Source organism: Poecilia reticulata, chromosome 3 (genome assembly GCF_904066995.2).
Source record: "Poecilia reticulata chromosome 3, P_reticulata-male-v2, whole genome shotgun sequence".
Taxonomy (NCBI): Eukaryota; Metazoa; Chordata; class Actinopteri; order Cyprinodontiformes; family Poeciliidae; genus Poecilia; species Poecilia reticulata.
The window spans coordinates 19528080-19549517 of record NC_088832.1 but is presented as its reverse complement, the minus strand read 5'-3'; the positions used below and the strand labels follow the sequence as shown (position 1 = coordinate 19549517).

General features: G+C 37.9%; 1 protein-coding gene across 1 annotated transcript; it reads left to right on the top strand.

Moving 5' to 3' along the window:
- The first annotated feature begins 2784 nt into the window (after positions 1-2784).
- On the top strand, positions 2785-13351 carry lipca (lipase, hepatic a). The gene is made up of 9 exons (XM_008405370.3): positions 2785-3114; positions 5356-5540; positions 6396-6575; positions 6645-6762; positions 8062-8295; positions 10465-10707; positions 12089-12203; positions 12548-12766; positions 12924-13351. Exons 1-9 carry the CDS (start codon positions 3033-3035, stop codon positions 13051-13053), a joined length of 1506 nt encoding a protein of 501 aa, XP_008403592.1. The 5' UTR covers positions 2785-3032; the 3' UTR covers positions 13054-13351.
- Positions 13352-21438: the final 8087 nt, after the last annotated feature.

The window sequence follows — 21438 nt, the reverse complement described above, 5'->3', positions numbered from 1 at the left end:
TTGTTTCATTTTTCTTCTTTTATCTGAAAATAAAATGTAAAAAGTAAGAGGACAAAACAGTTGGGATTTCTTTTTACAAAATAAATCAGCTCTGACTTCTTAATCCACTTTGAAAAATTGTAAAAACGTTCAAATTAATTCCCCCAAAAATGGTTTAAACTTTCCACACACTTTCACACCTGTCAGGAGTTTATTCAGCATGCAACCATTTTATTTTTAGACTTGGTGCCCAAAGAAAAAAGTGTCATAATTATCTGTTTGCACAACTAGAAACCAACAGAGAGGTTTGAATAGCTACAAAAGCATGAGAAAAATGGACATAACTTTTATAATATCCTACAGGCAGTTTTAATGGTGCGTTAATTTTTTATGTTTAGAACAAGCTACAAACGTTTGAAATAATTTTAAATAAATTAATTCAGTCTGGTTTTTACTCCTACCTAAGCCTTCGTCTCCCAAAAGAAGCAGATGTCGTCTCCTAATACTTCCTTTCTGGTTGTGGTTTAAATAAAAGATAAAAAGAGGGAAAACTTGTGTAACTTCACGGAGAATGGATGGAGATGGTTTGTGGTTCTTGATCCTGTAGGGAGCGTCAGATGTGCAGTTTTCCCTGTTCGTGTTCGCATCTCTCATTCTAAACCAAATTTGTGATTTAAGCGCCGCGTTTCGGCTGCGTATACGTTGGAGTTCAACACTTTATAACGCCGTTACACCCACAGAAAACAGTTAGAAAAGACAGTGAGGATTTAAGAACATCATTTACCCTAAAGTCTCAAAGATAGGAAGCTTGTTTAAGATGAAATATGTCTGGACTTTGACTGGTCCACACATGAACATGCTTTGACGCTGTATCTGCATTGATCTGAATGGCAGCTCTTGCTGTACATCTGGGGTCGTTGTCCTGCTGAAGGATGATCCCAGTCTAAAGTCTTTTTCTGCCTCCAGCATGTTCTCCACTGGGACTGAAATATATTAAGCTCAATCAGTTTTAAGCTCCTCCGTCTCCTACAAATAAAAAACTTAAAATGCAGTAAGACAACATGGCCACCATGTCGCACCAACGGAATGTTGTGTTCAGGTTGATGTGCGGTGTTTAGGTTTGCACCACATACGACATCTGACAAAAAAAACAAAAAAAAAAACGCAAAAAACGCCTGTTTGGTGTAAATAGTGTAAATATCTTAGATTTGAAATAAGACAAAACTAACTTACAAGTAACTTTTAGAAAACTATAAGTGTGTGGTTTTATGTTAAAAATGAAATAGCAATTGTTACAGATTATTTCGCTTGTAACAAGACATTTTTTCCATAAATCCACACTACAACATGATTTGCATCTAATTTTCTGATGGAACTAGTACGTTTTCATCAATGAATTGTTGATTTAAAACACACTCCTATATGTTGCTGAAAAGTTTCTTATCAGTTAGTTTTGTCTTATTTCAAGTGCAGTAAGATATTCGCACTAGAAACTAAAGCAGTGTCTGTGATGCTGTTCGTTCACTAATGTTGGTTTTTACAGATCATCTGGATTTATACTGAGATCAAATCACGCATATGTGGATTTTATTTGCTTAATTAGCTGATTGGTTGTGCTGGACTTTTTTTTTGGATGACAGAATAGATTTCATATGCATGCCACACTTTTCAGAATTTAATTTGTAAAAACTATTGTAAACTATTGTAAACTTTCTACTTTACATTTACATACTGCAGAATATTAAAAAGTTTATGGTGGAGAAAACTGTAAAGGTGACGAAGTATTTTAATGTGCCACTAAGCAACAACCACAAAATGTCTGAGGTTTTCCAACTGTTTTAGGGTAATGTTGATGTGCTGAATCAAGAAATCTCATTGGCTTCAGGTCAACTTTCTGAGCTATGGAAGAACATGAGTATCAAAATGCATGACTGGTTCTCCCATCTGGGTCAGTTTCCTGAGAATCCGGGATCAATGAGCGACGAGTCTTTTTTGGATGAGAAATATTAACGGAAATGAACCGACGATGTCACAAAGATGTCATCGATTTAGAAAGAAGATCAGTTTTCTCTAAATCAAATAAGAATAAAAAACCTGGTTGAGAAAAATGGATGTCAACTGAAATAATTCAGCTGAAGAAAATACATAAACTTCCAAAAAATATTCTTTGTAACCTGGTGACAATTTGTGAAATGTTTTATGTAATTTATGAAGGATTAACCTGAAACTTCTTCCTAATTTCTTCACCTCACTTGACAGAAAAGTAAAGAGGCGTTTTTGGGTTGATGTTGGGGTCTGTCTGACCACAGTGTGATCATTAACCCTGTCTGTGTACTGAACCTGCTCACAGCATCGACCCCAGTCAGGCTGATACCTGAAACCAGTCCAGGGAAAAGGTCACTTCTCTGAAAACGCAGCAACACAGCCGGACGCCTCTTTAATTTCTGATATTTTTGAAACGTAATTGATCATTTGAACTGCTGTTATTGCTGGATTGCTGCACACGGCGCACGCCCCTGTGGTTCTCACAGTCACTGCACTGAAACCGCATGTTGAGAATAAGCAGGAGCTTTTTTAAGACCCAACATTAGAAATGACAACAAACAAGAACAGCAAACCAAAGTCCTGCTTGGAGCAACAATGTTGCTTCACTGCCTGGTTACTCTCAACCTCATGATCCGCTTCAGCCTGAGCCATTTTAGTAAACATGTGACACAACATTGTGGGAAAATCCCCCCTTAAGGACTCTTATGTTCAGCCTCCTCTCTTTTAATGACTGGTGTGATGCTGGATGAGTGTGTTGATGAGGTTTGGTCTGCAGCAGGTTTCAGCCATGTTCTGCCCTTACCTTCGCTCTTTCACAACATGCTGAACGTACACGGCGAGGCCTCAGCCAATCAGGTCGGCAGCGAAACCACCTGATGTCTGAACCATGACTTCCCCTCTCTGTCCATTCAGAGCAGGACGATGATCACACTTCAGGTTTCTGGACAGCAATGAGGCGTCTCTGACAAAAACTCTTCAGGTTCAGAGGAAATATCAGACGTGAAGTCATGTCTGCGCTCAGACTCTTGTGCTGTTTGCTGATGGCATGTTGCCTCAGTGAGGGGAAGAGAATTAAAGGAAGCAGAGGAAGTAAGTATCAATCGACTGGAAAATGTGACATAAGAGACATTTATGTTGCTTTATCTTAAACGGAAAAGTCATAAAGACAGAACTGATATTGTGAGTAGTTCTAGTTTATCTTGGTACAAAATCCTTAAATACATCTTGTACTTTATTACATAAATGGGATTTCAAATTTAAACTAACCCAGATATACAGAGGGATATTTCAGCGCAACATGCAGCTCTGGAAAAAATTAAGAGACCAATTAAAATGATCAGTTTCTCTGATTTTACTCTTTATATGTTTATGTTTGAGTAAAGTGAACATTGCTCTTTTATTCCATGAACTACTGACAACATGTCTCTGAAGTTAAAAGCAAAACTTTAGTATTTATTTGCAGAAAATAACAAAAAGATGCAGTGCTTTCAGACTTCAAATAAACAAGTTCATATTCATTTTGAAACAGCAATACTGAGGTTTTAACGCAGGAAGAGTTCAGAAATCAATATTTGGTGGAAAAACCAGGAGGTTTTCAATGGGGTTCAGTGAAGTGGACTCTTCATTTTGTCCAGATTTTTATATTTTAAACAAATTTCCACATCACTCGGCGCAAAAGTGCTCAGATTTTACTTGTTCTAATGAAAATGTTGCCACATTTTCTGACTCCTAATTTTGATTTAAACTATCTTTGAAATGTTTTTTGATCACCAGTCTGTAGACTTATTATGTCAAACACTGAAAAAATGTTTCTTTAAACAAGCTTAAAATTTTCAACCAAATCAAAATCGTAGCTTTAGCGAAACAAATAAAGTAACTTTTCAAAGACGGTTCAAAGAAATGTTTGTTCAGTGCAGTTCAAACCAATAAGAATAATTAATCAAATCAGGGCGGCGATTTATCTGTCGTTACAATCTTCACATGTGGTTACGGTTGTTGTTTGCAGCTCCTGGCAGGCAAACAGATCCATCTGTGTAAGTTTATGTATATTTGAAAACTTTATATACACGGCATGTTTATTTATGCCAAAATGTGGCAACAAAAGTCAACAAATTGTGTCTTTAAAAATCAGAATTTGTGCACTCACTCTGTCTCTAAAAAAAGGAAAGTGTTTTAGTTTTTTATGTGGACATGTTGCAGTGAGGAGACCAAAGAAAGAAAACGCAAATCAAAGAGAGTCCATATCTGCTCAGAAGGTTTAATAGTTAACTCCAGATTGAGCAGCAAAACAGGAACTTGATCTTTGATGTGAATATCAAAAGAGTGAAAACCAACAGATGTCGTGAGAGATTTCTTTGGTCAGAATCTGCAGGTTTTTGTTCCAAGAGAAACAGTTTTTTACGCTTATAAAACAAAGACGAGTTGATGGGGGAAATGTTTTGCCTAGATTAACCAAAGGAGAGATTAATCTTGCTGAGGCATCTGCGCATGTCTGCCAACAAATCTGTGTAACTTAACAATCAAAACAAAACAAAACAAAACGTCGAAAGCAAGTGATTAATCAAAAAATCTCACTTTACTTCTTTATGTGTTCAAGTTCCTGTGGAGATCTGGGGAAATATTTACAGAAGTTTGTCACAAACACTTCATTCACTGCCCAAAAAAAAAGATATGCTGGGATGAAGAGACATCGGCTCATTTGGTGAACAAACAAACAAACTTTATTTAAAAATTCAAAGAACCTATTTATTGAACTCAAGGCTGTTTGTGTATTTGTGCTTTATTTTTTATTATTCCTGGAATGGAGAGTGAAGTTTTAATGCAAGGGGGACATTAAATTAAAGCTGCATGTTATTTGGACAACCAAGGACTTTTCCATGTCCTTTTGTTGAGTAAAATCATCAAAACAGTTTCGGCGCATAATTGAAATAATGTCCAAATGTTTACATTATTTCCACAAGGCACAAAGTTTCATCTGGGTTTAAATTACTGGATATGTCACTGCTGTTTTGTTATCGATCGTGCGAGATTTACATTATTTTGTGTGTGCATTAGTTTATATCTAAAATAGACATGATTTCTTTAGCATAGAATAGACATGGATCGTTGACGTTATTAATATTGAGATATTTGGTGTATGACAAATTACTCTGATTGTTACAGTCCAGCTGTGAAAGCAGATGTTTTGTAAATCAAGTAACTAGTTAGACATACTTTCTAGCGTTGCATATAAAACTACAGTGAATTTCAGTGGAACGCAACGGTCAAGCCAACCCAGTAAACATCCTGACAGCTGAGCCTAACGAGCAGCGCCTCTCTTTGCTCTCCGAGGTGTGACGGACCCAGAGGCCGCCGCCGCCGTCAGGCCGCAGGAGCCTCGCGTCAGCGGCTCCATGTTCAGGCTGTTTTTGGGAGGTGAGGACACCTGCATGCTGGACCCTCTGCAGCTGCACACTCTCACCTCCTGTGGTTTCAACAGCAGTAATCCCCTCATCATCATCACTCACGGGTGGTCGGTAAGGTCACCTCCTGCTTTCCGCGCACTTCACTGAACACAGAAACTCAGAACCGAGAAGAAACGTGTTCGAAAAGCACTACGAGCAACGACGACGACGACCACCGCTGCCGTTTGCACATTCAGAAATGTGTTTATAACGTTTTTGCTTTGTTGTGCAGCAAAAACTAAAGATCTTACCAAGGAATTATGGTCTAGTTTATAGTGAAAATATCTTAGTGCACTTGAAATGAGACTAAATTAATTCATAAGTAACTTTTCAGCAAAATATATAAGCTAATTTTAAGTATCTAATTCCTTAATATTGAGGGAGGGGAAGAAAACACTTTTCCATTTATAACATGGGAAAATATCTTGCCATAAGTGAAATAATCTAGTTTTTTTTTTTCATCCATATTAATTATTGACTTAAATCAAGTTTCTATATCTTGCTGAAAAATGACTTGTAAGTTAGTTTTGTCAGTAAGGCTTTATTTGAAGGGGAACATGTTGTGAACATGAAGAGTCTTTATTCTGTTGTCATGAAGTGTCATTCGGTAAATAATGACGCTTAATGCGGAGTTGACACTTTTAATTTACGCTCAATGCCAGTTTTAACTGAACTTTGCATTGAAAGTGTCATTATTTACTGAATGGCATGTTGTGACAACAGTCGTAAACATTTATCAAGCGTCATTCATGTTCATGACAGTCGCATGTCATCAGATGAAGCGTTAACGTTTTGTCTCATTTCAACCGTACTAAGATATTTTCTCTAGAAATTAGATCAAAATTACCTGGTAAGATTTTGTGTTTTTGCAAAATGAGATTCCAACTTTATGATTTCTTGTTTTTTTGTGTGTGTTTTTTCTCCAAGGTGGACGGTATGTTGGAGAGCTGGGTGATCCGGATGGCCGCCATCCTGAAGAGGAACCTTGTGGATGTTAATGTGGTGATGACCGACTGGCTGCATCTGGCCCATCAGCATTACCCCCTGGCTGTGCAGAGCACCCGCACCGTGGGCAAAGACATAGCTCATCTGCTGCAGTCGCTCCAGGTCAGACTCACTAACCAACGAGCAGAAATGTGGAAGAGATGTATTTAAATGTAACGAATCCCAAAACAGAGAGAATACGGGTACCCAGTGAGGAAAGTTCATCTGATCGGATACAGCCTGGGAGCTCACATATCCGGATTCGCTGGAAGCTTCCTGCAGGGTTCAGAGAAGATTGGGAGGATCACTGGTGAGTTCGTTTCCTCTTACCGTCCGTCCTCCGACAGATCCAGAAAGGAGAAAGAAAAAGATTGGCGCCAAAGATAAAATACTGCATAAAAATCTGAAATTATGGATCTGGGGAGAGAAAACATCTGGCTGAGGACAGAAGCTGTTTCAGATTTTAGAAATGTGACTCTCCACCAAAAGCATCATTATGTTCAGCATTAACACAGAAAAAATGACGCCATTTCTGCCAGCAATACATTCAAGTTTATGGGGTGTGGACTGTGTAAACGCACTGCAAGAAAACACACACAGATCTGATGATAAACTAAACAGCCTCTGTTTAAAAGACATTTTAAAATACATCTGATAATTTCCGAAGCTCAAAAACTGAAATTTATAACTTCAAATAACTACAGATGAGTGCCATAATTTTTGTAACCTGTCTTAATCTGAGCAACTGACTAGATATTTAATCTTACTGAGCTTTTCCAGAGCTCAATAAGAGCTTATAGATGAAATAATTCAGCAATCTGGACAGGATGTGTAATTCTGTAAAACAGACTGAGCAAATCTAAATATTACAGTATTTACTAGGAAGGATTAAATGTAAAATACATTAAAAATAAACCAAAGTCCAGGAAAACCACAAAAATAAAATTAAAAAGTCATAATAGTCATAGTCATAATATACACAATTATTTAAAAAAAAACACATTTGCTATGAAAAGTCAATTAAATGGATTCTGTTTTTTTAATTTAATGCAATTCCAAGCAGTCTGAAAAACAAACAAACCATTTAATCTTTATGTTTACTTTTCAAGGCCAGGTAGGTTTTGTGCATCATTAAAATCTTTTAACTCCCAAAAACTGACAATGGAAGAAACTTTGAGGAATTTCACATGTATCCAATATATTTATTTGTTAGAACTGATTGTGGAAATCAAGGTAGAGAGTTTCTTGTGAACCAAAGTGTTACTTTGTTCTAATAGCTACATCCTACACCAACACACAGAAATTTGATAAAACAGAAAAAAAATACACTTAAAACTAACAGAGCTCCATTCAATTCCTGAATGAAATCAGGATTTACTGCCACACCAGTAAAGTATCTATTAATAATGACACACGCCGCCACTCAGATCACATTTAAAATCGGAACAATTATTCATCATAATTCTAAAAACTTTTCTGTTTATCAATATGTTTGTGCCATTTTGGGTTTTTGCATATTTGTGAACTAATGCTCATTTTTCTCATTTCTTTTTTGCGTTCTTTTGGAGAAGCATTACTCCTGTTTAAAACACATCTCCTGTCCCTGCAGGCCTGGATCCGGCAGGGCCGCTGTTCGAGGGCATGTCTCCCTCAGACAGGCTTTCTCCTGATGATGCCGAGTTCGTCGACGCCATCCACACCTTCACCCACGAACGTTTGGGCCTCAGCGTGGGCATCAAGCAGGCCGTGGCGCATTACGACTTCTACCCTAACGGAGGAGACTTCCAGCCCGGATGCAACTTTCACAACATTTATGAACACATAAGCGAGTACGGGATCCTCGGTAGGATGAGCAGCACTGAAAACACATTTTAAAACACAGACTTTTAGCTTCTTATTCTCTCAGAAACAAGAGTAGCAGAAGGCCGGATGGGTCACTATTTGGATGGAACATTTTACTTCTTTCAACACTACTTTTGCTGGAATAAACGTCAAAATGGATTGCAGTATTTAGAGAGTCTTGTGAACGTGTTCACACCATTCTACCTTTTTTAGCTCTCATTGTGTTACAACGACATACGTACATGCTTAAAAGGTGAGGTAGACAAAGGATGCAGGGTTTGCAAAGAATAAAATAAACTGAGAAAAGTTGCATGTACAGCTCTGGAAAACATTAATAGTCCACTTTATTGACCCCCACTGAAAGCCTCCTGGTTTCTCCACCAAATATTGATTTCTGAACTCTTCCCGAGTTAAAACACTAGTATTGTTGTTTCTTAAATGAACATAAACTTGTTTTCTTTGCATTATTTGAGGTCTGAAAGCGCTGCATCTTTTTCATTATTTTTGACCATTTCTTATTTTCTGCAAATAAATACCAAATTTTTGCTTGGATTTTCGCAGACATGTTGTCAATAGTTCATAGAATAAAAGAACAAAGTTTATTTTACTCAAACGTATAACTATAAACAGTAAAATCAGAGAAACTGAGCTGCATATATTCAGGACCCCTTACTCTGATCCTTCACAGGTCACCTTATTGTTTTTAGAGGTTTATTATGGAGGATTATTTAAAAAACAGCATCGTGACGACCAGGAAACACACCAGAGGTCAGTCAGTTGCCGGAGATGTTTAATTGCATAATTACATGATTAAATCAGAGTTCTCTGTCAAGCCATCGTCTGAAAATAGAAAGACTGTGAAGCAACTACAAGACTATCAAGCCAAGGCTGTGATTTTTTGACAGTTCAAATAAAAGTCCCACACCCAAATCTGCTCTTTATGGAGGTATGAGAAGACAAAGGTCACTGATTTTCTTTAGCAGGATAACGCTCGTCAGAAAGATGGAGCCAAAAACAGGATAATGCTTAAAAAAATAATCAGTCAGAATGACAAAAAAACCAGTAAACACACAGGCAGAGCTTCAATGAGAGTTTACATCACAGCAGGGTTTCCCCCTGTGCATTATAAGCCTGGCGGGCCACCAGGCTGTTTTTGTGCCCCCACCAGACCAAACGTTGCTTATTTATTTAAGTCTTTTAACATTTTTTAAGACTTTATAGTTGGTGTTCAGGTGTTAATCTTCCAATCTTTCAATAACATATGATTATCAAGTGATATTTTCAAATTCCCTGTCAACTTTAAACATTGTTTAACTCAAAAACATGGCGAACCGCTGGATGAATGACTGCCCTAGTGCCCAACCAACAGGCTTAGCAGGTTTTCTGGGGGAAACTTTGCACAGCATATTCATGTGTTTGAACGGCCTAATCCAAGTCCAAACTTGAACCCCACTATGAATCCCTGGAGTTGTTTTGTACACTAAAACCTCAGAAGACTTATAATCATGTGGATCAATAAACAGCTAATAGAAATAAAATAAGGACTCACTGGAGTTGAATACAAACATGATTCACGTTTCAGACTTTTAGATGGGAAAAGAAATAAAAAAAAATACTGAAACCCAATAATCGATTTACATCCACTTCCAAATTACACACTACTTTGACCCCCATGTGTCATTTTCAAACCACTGCATGTGGCACAGGGTGTTCAGCTGCTCCAAAATATTTCTGGTTAGCTGCTCTCTGTGCTCTATCATAACATTTTAATTCCTTAATTGCTCCCTCCAAATCAAAACATTGGTGGTTTGGCGGCCACTTCTTGGGCAGCAGTTCATCTTTCTGCTTGCCGACAGATTGATTTTGATGCATTTAATTCCCTCCGGTCCCACAGACTCTGTTCTGGAAACTGTGGTGCCCTTCAATTGAAAACACATCTGCATAATCTGACAGCGAAAGCCACATTAAAGCGACCGCCATCCTTAGGAGCTAACTGGTAACATGTGCTGCTTTGTCCGTGAGCTGCCCCCGGGCGACAACAATCCACGCAGAGCTGAGATAAATATAGCAGGAAGATGTGACAGAAAGACGCCACTATTGTATCAATAAACGGCTCCGTGATCCGACCACCACACAGCAACGTGTCCTATTTTTTTCTGCCTTCTCGCAGGCTTTGAACAGACGGTGAAGTGCGCTCACGAGCGCTCCGTCCATCTGTTCATGGACTCGCTGCTGAATGAGGACAAGCAGAGCACGGCCTACAGGTGCAGCGACAACAGCGCCTTCGTCAGGGGCGTCTGCTTGGACTGCCGGAAGAACCGCTGCAACACGCTGGGCTACAACATCAAGAAGGTCCGAACAGCAAAGAGCAAGAAGCTCTACCTGAAAACAAGATCCCGGATGCCTTACAAACGTGAGAATGAACTCTGAGAATAATGAGAATTTAAAGATATTATTTGTAAGCCTGTCGCAAAACAACATTTTCTGGATGATAAATTGTCACAGTAATTTATTCTCACAATTAAAATGATCAAGTTCATCTTAATTCATCATACGGTTAATTGGCTGCTGATTGCTACAGGCTTATTTTTTTCGTATTTTGTCACCTTACAACCTCAAACTTCCGCATTTTTAACTGAGATTTTATGTGACAGATCTAGGTCTGTCACGATAAATTGTGCTGAACAATAATTGTTCCAAAACTTATTGCGATAAACAATAACATTGTTGTTTTGAGACCATTTTGAATTAATAATGGCATTGAGAATACATTCTCAATGCTCGATAAACTTTAAAATCGAATTAACATTTAAACACTGAAATTGCAAGATACTTAAAATATCCAAAATGAATAAAACAAAAAACAAAAGAAACAACAAATGAAACGAATTGAAACGAAAGTCTGTGTAAACAAAATTATCCTTCATAAAAAGGGCTAGTTGAGATCAAAGTACCAGACTGTAGACGTTTGTCATTCAGTTTCTGATAAAAAGAAAGAGAAAAACGATAAGTCATGCAAATAGGAATTATTGAGTTTCTTTTAATTTATCATGCGATTAATTAATTTATCATTTATTGTGACAGGCCTAGACAGATCAACTCAAAATAGTGCATGATTGTGAAGCTGAGTGAAAACAGTTCACGCACTGCAAAAACTAATTCTTACCAAGTATTCTGGGTCCAGTTACAGTGCAAATATCTCAGTACACTTGAAATAAGGGAAAACTAATTTTTTCAAGTAATGAGAAAGTACTGGCAGATTATTTCACTTACAACTTTGTACAAATATCTTGCTACAAGTTAAATAATCTGCCAACGGAAATAGTACTTTTACATAAATATTACAGAATTATTAAAACCAGCTCATATTTCTTGCTGATAAGTTATATGGAAGTTCATTTTGTCTCATTTCAAGTGTACTGAGATATTTGCACCAGAAACTGGAACAAAAATACTTGGTAAGATTTTGTGTTTTTGCAGTGTGATTTTCTGTACTTAAGTTTAAAAAATCTGAAAAGTGTGGCGTTCATATATACTTAGCTCCCTCTAGTCAGAAACTGCCAAACGAAAAAAAAAAAAAAAATCAGTAAACAGAGTTCATCTGTGTGTAATTTAATCTTTAATATGAGGATTCAATTAATATAAATGCAGCTGCTCTAGTGGAAGCTTTCATACTTTTGAATAAATGTGGAAAAACAGTAAGATGTGTGAATACTTTTTAAAGGCATTGTGGTGTTTGTGTGTTTTCCATGAATCAAAAGCTGTTTGGCTTGTTTCTCGCTCTTTTCCTGCAGTCTATCATTACCAGTTCAGGATCCAGTTTGTTAACCAGACGGAGGAAATCAAGCCGACGCTCATCATCTCCCTCCAAGGAACCGAGGCCGAGAGCGGAGAGCTGTTCATCACAATGTGAGTACTGCAGCAGATCTGGTGCGCCGCCGCGCATCTGTGCTTCCAGAGGGAAAAACCAACTTAACGAGAGCAGCTGACAAACAAACTGCTGCATAAAAGAAAACACGAATACGAAATGAATAAATCACTACAGCAGGACATGATTCATTCACAGTTATGCTGTGTTTATACTCTGTGCATCAAAGAGCTTTAAACAAACCACTGCCTGCAGAAAAAAAAAAAAAAACTCATCTGGTTTCCCGCTTTAGCTGTGGGCCTTCACATCAGCAAGCCGTCACTCTCCCACAGCAACATGAGGATTAAACGATAACCTTGTTTTTATTTGCTCCCCTGCGACGCAGAGATGAAGGCATTCACGGAAACACAACTCTGTCCTTCCTGATTACGCTGGACAAAGACTTGGGGGAGCTGATGATGCTGAAGCTGAGTTGGGAAGGGTCTGACATGTGGAAGAACGTGTGGACGCGCATGCAGAGCATCTTTCCATGGGGCAGCCAGCAGAGCAAACCACAGATGATGTTGGGAAAAGTCAGCGTCAAAGCAGGAGAGACGCAGGACAGGTACAGCGCACGTTCAAATCGTAGTTCCACGTCTGACGTCTGACGGGGAAAAGCATCTGCATATCTCCACAGGCTTTTGACGCCTTCTAGTGGACACTTTAAGCTTTTATCTTGCAGCGTAAAAATATTGTAATGTTTTAATTTTTTTTTTTTTCAGGACATCATTTTGTTCCATGAATAATGACGGACAACAAATCGAAGTCTCTCAAGATAAAGTGTTTGTGCGCTGCAGGGAGGATGAACCGACGCGCCGCAGGAGAAAGCACAGCAAACTGGCTGAAAATTAATCTGTTCAACAGACTAAATGATAATACTGGATGGTCTCTTCACGATGAGGCTTTGAAGAGCAAGAAATCAGCAAAAAGTTAATAATTGAGGGGGGGGGAAGCACTGAGAAGTTAAAAACCTGGAAGTCAACAGGTCTGTAAGTGACCTGTTGACACTGAATGATGGGTTGATTAATAAACTACATCTTTTTCAGCTGACAATGCCGAGCTACTTAATGTCGAAGGTTTTCAGATTAAATCTTAAAATAAGTGTTAAATAAAAGTGTTTTTATGTGAAATCACTAAACAGCTCTTAAAGTGACAGCAGAGAATGTGGTTTCATTAAACTGGCAGCTGCCAGTTTGGTTCAGACGTTTACAGCCAGTGTTTAACACAAACGTCAAACATGATGATTTGTTTGAAACCTTGTGCAACTTTAAGGATTTGCAAAGACTAATTTTGAGTACACAAAATAGAATTAGTCAGTTTTGATTCACACAGTAAAAAATGTATATGCACTTCCATTCGCACATTTTCTGCAGTCAGCAGCAGCAAGATTCTGACATATTGGATTTTTTTTTTTACCACTCCTCCTTTCAGAACTGGAACTTTTTAAAAACGGTTTAAAGGGAACTATTTTGATCCGTTTTGAATAAGTTAGAATAGGGCTATGGGTTATATAAAACATGTTCATTACATTGTTTGCACAAAATCATTCCCAAATATTGGACATTTCACCAGCTCAGTTCTGCTTATTTCGAGCTCCTTTCAGGATGAGCTGTTTTAGAGAATCTTGTTACTTTTAATCCCCTTAAACCTCAACATCTACACTCGCACACGAAAATGGCAGAAGCGGTAGAAACAGAGCCTCCTGACCAAGAATGCAGCAGTGGTTTCTGGGCGGCAAGTCAGCAACTAAACATTCCAGCAGCCATTGAACAGCGCATACAGCAGTAAGACCAGCTGACCAAACCTGTTGGCCTTCAAATAATAATAATAACTATTGACAAAAAGACAAAACAACCCCTGGGGTATTGGAAGGGACAGAATAAAGAGAGACAGGAAAAGAGAAAGAGCCTTTCCAGGAGAAAGATGGGAGAAAAGAGCATTAGTTGTAGAAGCTCCTTTGGTGGCTTTATCTATGAGAAAACAAACGTTATTTGCAACAAAACGTCCGCCAGATGCTTAGTCTAGGAGAGAAAATGGGTAGAAACAAACTTAAACACTGAAGGACACGTCCCAGTCGATCCTCTCCAGAAGGAAAACAAGGAGTTCAGCTGAAAACCTGCAAATAAGAGATGGTGGATTATAGTGTGAACATGACCTCTGTGACCTCTGGCCTGCAGCTCCAGGAGATCGCTCCGTTGTCCAACATCGTCCAGAAGAAATTTAGTAGCATGATGAAATAGCCACGTGTTGTTTTGGCGCAAAAAAAAAATCGATTTTCACGTTTGAATTGAATTTAAATTAAATTTGTTTGAGTTATGGAGTTATTGAAGTATGGACCCTAAATTTCAAACTAAATATTAAGTACAAAAAAAAAAATAAAAATATGTATATTGAAATATAAAGACCTCATCTTCACCCAAAGACATATTTGATATTGATTGGAAAGATAAATATTATCCCAATGTAGCCATACTGATGTCAACATAGACACATTATATTAGCACTTATAAGTAGGTATGTTATCAGGGTTTATTAGTGATATTTACAAAGCCTAAGCTGAATCACTTCCTACAGCCTCTAAACTGCCAAGTCCTTGGCAGCCATTTTTCTTTCACATCACAACTGAATTTAAGCCAGGAACTTCAGATTGTAGATATCAGATTCTAGTTACACCTAAACCTCCACAGGTCACAAGACCACAGCTTCTTTAGTGCTTCAAACAGCACTACAAAAAGCCAAAGACTGAAGGATTTACAACAGCAGAAACCTTCTCAGCTCATCGAGTCTCAGCAGAGAATCAAACCAAACCAACACACCAAGAGGCCTAGCATTGACCTTCAACAAACAGCGTTTCCATCAGCAGCAAAGCAAAACTCGCAACAGCTCCTACCCTGACATGTCTTCTGGACCCGAACAGTTGCTTGACCTAACCAACCTTTGATGGGTCGGGCAGATCTGCCATGCACCTTGTAGGGAGTCCTCAACTTGACGGAAGCGATTCCTCAACTTGATTGAAGGGAATCCTCAGCTTGATTGTAGCGTATCCATAATCGATCAACTGCTGGCGATCCTCAGCTTGATTGTTGTATATCCAGTCGATAAACTGCCAGCTGCAGATGCCATTACATCTCCTCAGATGTTTCAGGGACACCAGCAACCAAACAAAAAAAATAACTGAAAAATAACTTACCAAATAACCAACGCAGTGATTTCAAACGTGGCGTTCCCGCGGCCTCCTTGGCATCTCTGCGGCCTACTCATAGGTCAACTACAAGGCCCCAAACTAGGCCTCGATAAAACACATTTCAATCGGATCCACAAAAGTTTCAGTCATAAGGCTGGGCGCTCACTCGGACTCCGCTTCTTGGAAGATCATTTTTAATCCAGGTCCCAAAGTTCATGAATATCAGACTAGGTGCTAGACGCATCTTTTTTCAAACGCTCACGTAGAAGTTGCGTCATATTTCTAACCAGCAAAGCGCATGCGCGTCACGCTCATTGATAATAAAAATGGCGCCGTTTCCACTGTTGCCAAAATTTGACATTTTCCAGTCCAAACACTGAGTAAAACTAAACCTGTAAAACCTGCCCAAATGCAAAGAAACAGTACGAATCTAAACCTCTAATAAAACTCATGTTAATAACATTATGTTTTAAATCCACCCCTAATAGATTATTTTTTTCTAAAATACAATTTTAGAAAAAAATTAGAGAAACAGTAAATATGTATTTATAACTATATCCATAATTTTAATCCTAAAACTGTATGGGGGATGAACTTGCGTTTTATATTTTCAGAGTTTAACACCAAACTGCTACGCCAGTATGTCCCGACTCTTATGGAAAATAAAGAGTATCAAATGACAATATATAACTGACGTAATAAGGTGTGTGTCATTAATTTATTAACTCTTCACCAGGGGTGAAAGTAAGGGGGTACAGCAGGGTACTGCGTACCCCTAAAAGATTTAGCGGGGGTAGCAGTACCTGCAAGAGAGGGGAGCAGGAGGTTGCCATGGCAACGGGTGTGCTTAAATGACAGAGGCCGAGTAAAGGTGCGAGTGGTTTTGAGTTGATCACCTGTTCAGGTTGTTTTACCTTTAATTAAAGGTAAATATACCTTTAATATAGGTATGTTTACATTTATACATTATACATGTATAATGTATACATTATACATGTATACATTATACATGTATAATGTATACATTATACATGTATTATGTATAATGTATACATTATACATGTATAATGTATACATTATGTATAATGTATACATTATACATGTATACATGTATATACATGTATATATTGGTAGGTATATACCAATATACCAACCTATATTGGTATATACCTACATTAAAGGTAAATATACCTTTATATATTAAAGGTATATTTAATATACCTTTTATTAAATATAAAAGGCATATTTATATTTAATAAAATAAATATAAATATACCTTTATATTTATCTTATAAATAAATATAAAGGTATATATTTATTTATAAATATAAATATATTTATAAATAAATATATGTATTTATAAATTATATATATATATATATATATATATATATATATATATAGCCACAAGATAATAAGTGTATATGGGTGGGTTTACAGAAATCAATTAACCTAACAGTCATGACAGGACTTTGGGAGGAAGCCGGAGTACCCGGAGAGAACCTATGCATGCATTGGGAGAACATGTAAACTCCCTTCAGAAAGACCCGGGGCTGGGAATTTAAGCCAGGACCTTCTTGCTGCAAGACAACAGAACAGTGTTTCCAAGTGCACCACTGTGCAGGACCTGGGCTGATGAGCAGGTGTGAGTGGAGGGAGTGGAAGCAGACTGTCAAGGGATAGAGAAAGTGGCAAAGGAAAGGTGGGAGATTACACAAGGGGAAACAACCAAAATACAAACACAAAGGAGTAAGGAGACTAAAGGAACATAATTAAACTATAGAACAAAGGAAAATAACTAGAAACAAGAAATAAGCATAATTAGAATCACCACTGAAGAACAGATGTGGAAAACAAGACAGAATTAAATGGAAATCAGTATGAGTCCCGTTGAGACCAACGGGACTCAAAATGAACCCCTAGAGGTCAGCCGGGAGACCAACAGGACTTGAAACGAAGCCCTGGAGGTCGGCCAGGAGACCTATAGGACTCGACACGAATCCTTGGGGTTCAGCGGGTCAGTGTTCTCCATCTCCAGGGAAGCGTTTGTCACCTCAAAGGCGGTATTCTCCAGCTCTAGGTCGGTGTTTTTCTGCTCCAGGGTGGTGTTTTTCTGCTCTAGAGTGGTACTTTCCTGCTTCAGGGCAACTTTCTCCTGCTCCAAGGTGGTAATTTTCTTCTCCAGGGTAATCAATTTCTGCTCCAAGGTGGTGTTTATCTTCTCCAGGGAAGCATTTGTCACCTCAAAAGCGGTATTCTCCAGCTCTAGGTCGGTGTTTTTCTGCTCCAAGACAGTGTTTTCCTGCCCCAGGGCAGTGCATTTCAGCACCAGGGTGGTGTTTTTCTGCTCCAGGATAGAGCTCTTCAGCTCCAAGGAGGCCTTTTCCTTCTCCAGGGCAGTGTTTTTCCGCTCCAGCGTGGCACTATTCTCCTTTAAATTTCTGTTTATTTGGAACAGTTTTTTTAATTCCTCTTCTTTTTCGCAAAGCAGCTGATCTTTTTCAAGTCCTGCTTTTTCTTTGTTCATTAGCTGAATCTTCAGCTCCTCGTTTCCTTTGATGAGAGTCTGTCTCTCGATCGACATCCTGCTGACTTCTTTCAATATGGTTTGGAGCTTCTGTGTGTCAATAGGTAAAGTTTGTTGTGTTGAATAAGAAGATGACGCCTGACTGCTCTGACTGCTCTGACTGCTCTGACTCATTCTTGATTCTATTCGTCTAGAGAAATCCAAAAACCACTCAATGTTTTTCTTTGTTTGTTTGAAATTGTCTCTTTAGCTTGAAGAGCTTTCAATCTCTTCTTATAGCAGACAATCCTTCTTCTTGCTCTGCCCTTTTGCAATGGCTATGACCATGCAGCTCTGTGATGTCACTCCACAAGAGTGACATCAATTCTCTTTGTGACATCAATTTGCTGTTTTCACAAATTGATGTCACTACCTCAGCAGAACAACTAGAAAACTGCTGAAGTTTGAATAAAAACAAACTTTACAGCTGAATGCTAGCCCATGGGCCAGAGGCCAAAATTTGACATTTTTGCCCATTTCAGGGTGGCAAAGTCTATCAATATTTTTTTGAAAAGATACATGTCTCTAGTCAATATTTTGGTATGATAGCCCTTCCTAAATGGTAGCTGAGTCATAGTTATCAGCTCATGAAGTAAACAACCCCTCTGGAAAAATGCTGTTTTTTGAGACTGGTGTATGTCTGGTTTAGGCTCCTGGTATGGGCATTTGTCAAAGGTTTATAATATATTGTTTGGTATCTTCTTAAAGGGGACACTCTTGGCTTTCATTTAAACAGGGTTTTGAGTCTCTCTGACCAACACAGAAGTCACTAGAGCTCGTTAAACCAAAAAGAATACACATTTTCCCACACCTTTTGACCAAACTAGATACATTTCTTTTATCCCAGTTGTATCCATGGACAAGAGTTAACAACTAAAATACTCAACAGACTAAGGAGTAAGAAAATGTATGATATGCCTATATTGTCTGTCTATGGGAGGCCATTATGAGCTGTAATTTGAAGTTACATTCCTCATAATTGCTTAGAAATAAAAAAAAGATCATTTACAAAACATTGTCGTGTGAAAACTATGGATAAAACAGGAAAGTATTCCAAATATTTAAAACAGAAAAACTAATAAAAAAGCATTGATACAGACTAATAAAAGACGCTTATTTCATGATATTGCAATATTGTTCAGCCTTACCATAATTAGACCATTTCTGTGTTCTGTGATTAGTTATTATTTAGGACTATATTCTACGAAATTGAGTTTGATTAGTTTGAATTTAATTACTGAAATTCATGGTTTAGGTAATGTTTCATTAATCAAATCTATATGAGTTACAACAACATTTAATTTCCCTTTGGGATCAGTAAAGTTGATTTGTATCATTTGAAGGCAAAATTTTACCAAGTTTATTTTGTCCAATTTCTAGTGAAAATATCTTAGTACACTTAAAATAAGACAAAACTGATTAATAAGCAACTTTTGAACTTATGGAAGCTCGTTTTAGTAAATAATTCCTTAATATTGATTAAAATAACTACTAGTTCCACTGGTGGAATATTTTATTTATAATATGAAATGTTACGTGAAATAATCTGATGATGTAAGAAATTAAACAAATAGATCAGTCAGTCTTTAAACAGAAAAATAAAACAGATTTAAAGTTCTGCCATCTCTACATTTCCTCCTTCCTTAGCACAGAAGGAAATGCTGTGCTAAGGAAGCATTTCCTTAGCACAGCATGTGAGCATTTATCAGAGCTTGGTAAATCTGGCTAATCGTTGCTAATATTCTCCATCAAAATTAGAAATTTTTCTCATTATGAAATGTTCCATAATTAAAAAAAAAAAAACTATTGAGCTTAAAGACATATCAAGGAAAAGTCCGGTTATTTTCTCTGTTTTTCTATCATACCATTAAGCTGACAGCCCCTCTCTCATTACTCACTTTCCTGTCAAACTGCTTCCAAATAAAGGCAACTATAGCCAACAAAACCTTTAAAAAAAGTGATCCAGAGAGCAATCATTCATACATAGAGTACTCCAAAATTGTACTCCAATCAGAGTAGCACACCTTAAACATGTTTACTTAAGCAAAGGTATACCTAATTTAATAATCACAATGTGTCCTCAGGCATGGCTCCAAAAGTATAAAAGTTCTGTGAAAATTCTGGTACTGTAAAGAGTATTACTAAAATGTTTATACAAGTGAGGAGTTATGCTAGGAGGCTGGTTCTAGATCAGATTCACCACAGGGGCCTGGGTAGTGAGTGTTTTTCCATGGCGACACTTAAAAAAGAATGAAACAACAAAACAGAGCAATATTTCATCATTTGATATATCAAGTGAGCCAAAGAGCCACTTGTGTCTCCAGAGATACAGGTTGGATCAGGTTGCAGAGCCCTGATCTAGCAGATGGAAAGTATGATCCTATCTCAATACAGCAGCTAAAAGTGCAACACTATAATTTTTAATTCATTGTTGAAATAAAATTGTGAAGGTTAAAAAAAAATCCACCTCTGAATATTAACAAAATACAGCATCATTTCTTCTGTACTCCTGATGGCCCCCATCTAGATCTGCCCCTGTGCTGCAGGTCTGTGTCTGACATTAATAATACATTAAATGACCACTGAACACTGAGTTAATACGTCAACATTTCTTAATAAAACAAACAGAAAGCCCTAACAAATCTTTTTAAAGTAGGAAATATTTATGCGTTTACTGTTAATCGCTTAATATGATTTGTTCTTTAAATGGCCATTTGTATTATTTTGGCGGATACGACTATACATTAAATAAGCAAATAATTGATTATCTAATAATCAAACTATAACAGTCTACTAAAACCACAATAAGAAGCTGATGTCTGGTTCTTTAGGTTCTAACCGGGTCTGCAGTTCCTCTCCTGATCCATTCTGACATCACGCAGCAGTGCACACCACCAGGACGAACACATTTGTTTTAATTGCCTGTATTCATCTTCACTATGTTCAGCCTGGGATTTGAGTCTTCCTTCTCACGTCCGTAGCTTTACGAGAGGTTTTGGTTCTAAGGACGGTGGAGAATCGGGTTGAGGATATTTTAAAAAGACGCGGTCGACAGCAGCTCACCGCGGCTACGTAGTGTCCGTCTCTAGGCAACAGCAAGAGCGTCGGTACGTAGGGTCCTTTAGCCCACGCCACGACAATTTAGCTGACCTTAATATATCCTGCGTTTAATTTTGGTCATTATTGTTACAATTAGTCTTGATATGTGATATGGATGTCTATTGGACATTGACATTCATAGACATAGGGAACAACTCGCGTCCCGTGTCCCGTCGCGGGACGCAACATTTAACAGCCAACTACGGGCCGATTTCGTCTTTTAAGGGACGGGTGGCAACCCTATAATTGAGAGGATTATGAAACGGCTGCTTTTCCAGACACCGCAAAACATAAACTTATTGGCTTAAGTATAAGCTTATTGGTTAAAAAATTTAAATTTTAAAATCTTTTTTCTATAAAGAGCCGAGATCCAAAAGGAAGAACAAAA

Excerpts from the sequence above, each read along its gene's own strand:
- lipca (XM_008405370.3), top strand. The coding sequence starts at position 3,033 with ATGTCTGCGCTCAGACTCTTGTGCTGTTTGCTGATGGCATGTTGCCTC. Across the intron at positions 6,763-8,061 it reads GAAGATTGGGAGGATCACTG|GCCTGGATCCGGCAGGGCCG; the intron begins GTGAGTTCGTTT and ends CTGTCCCTGCAG. Across the intron at positions 10,708-12,088 it reads ATCCCGGATGCCTTACAAAC|TCTATCATTACCAGTTCAGG; the intron begins GTGAGAATGAAC and ends CTTTTCCTGCAG.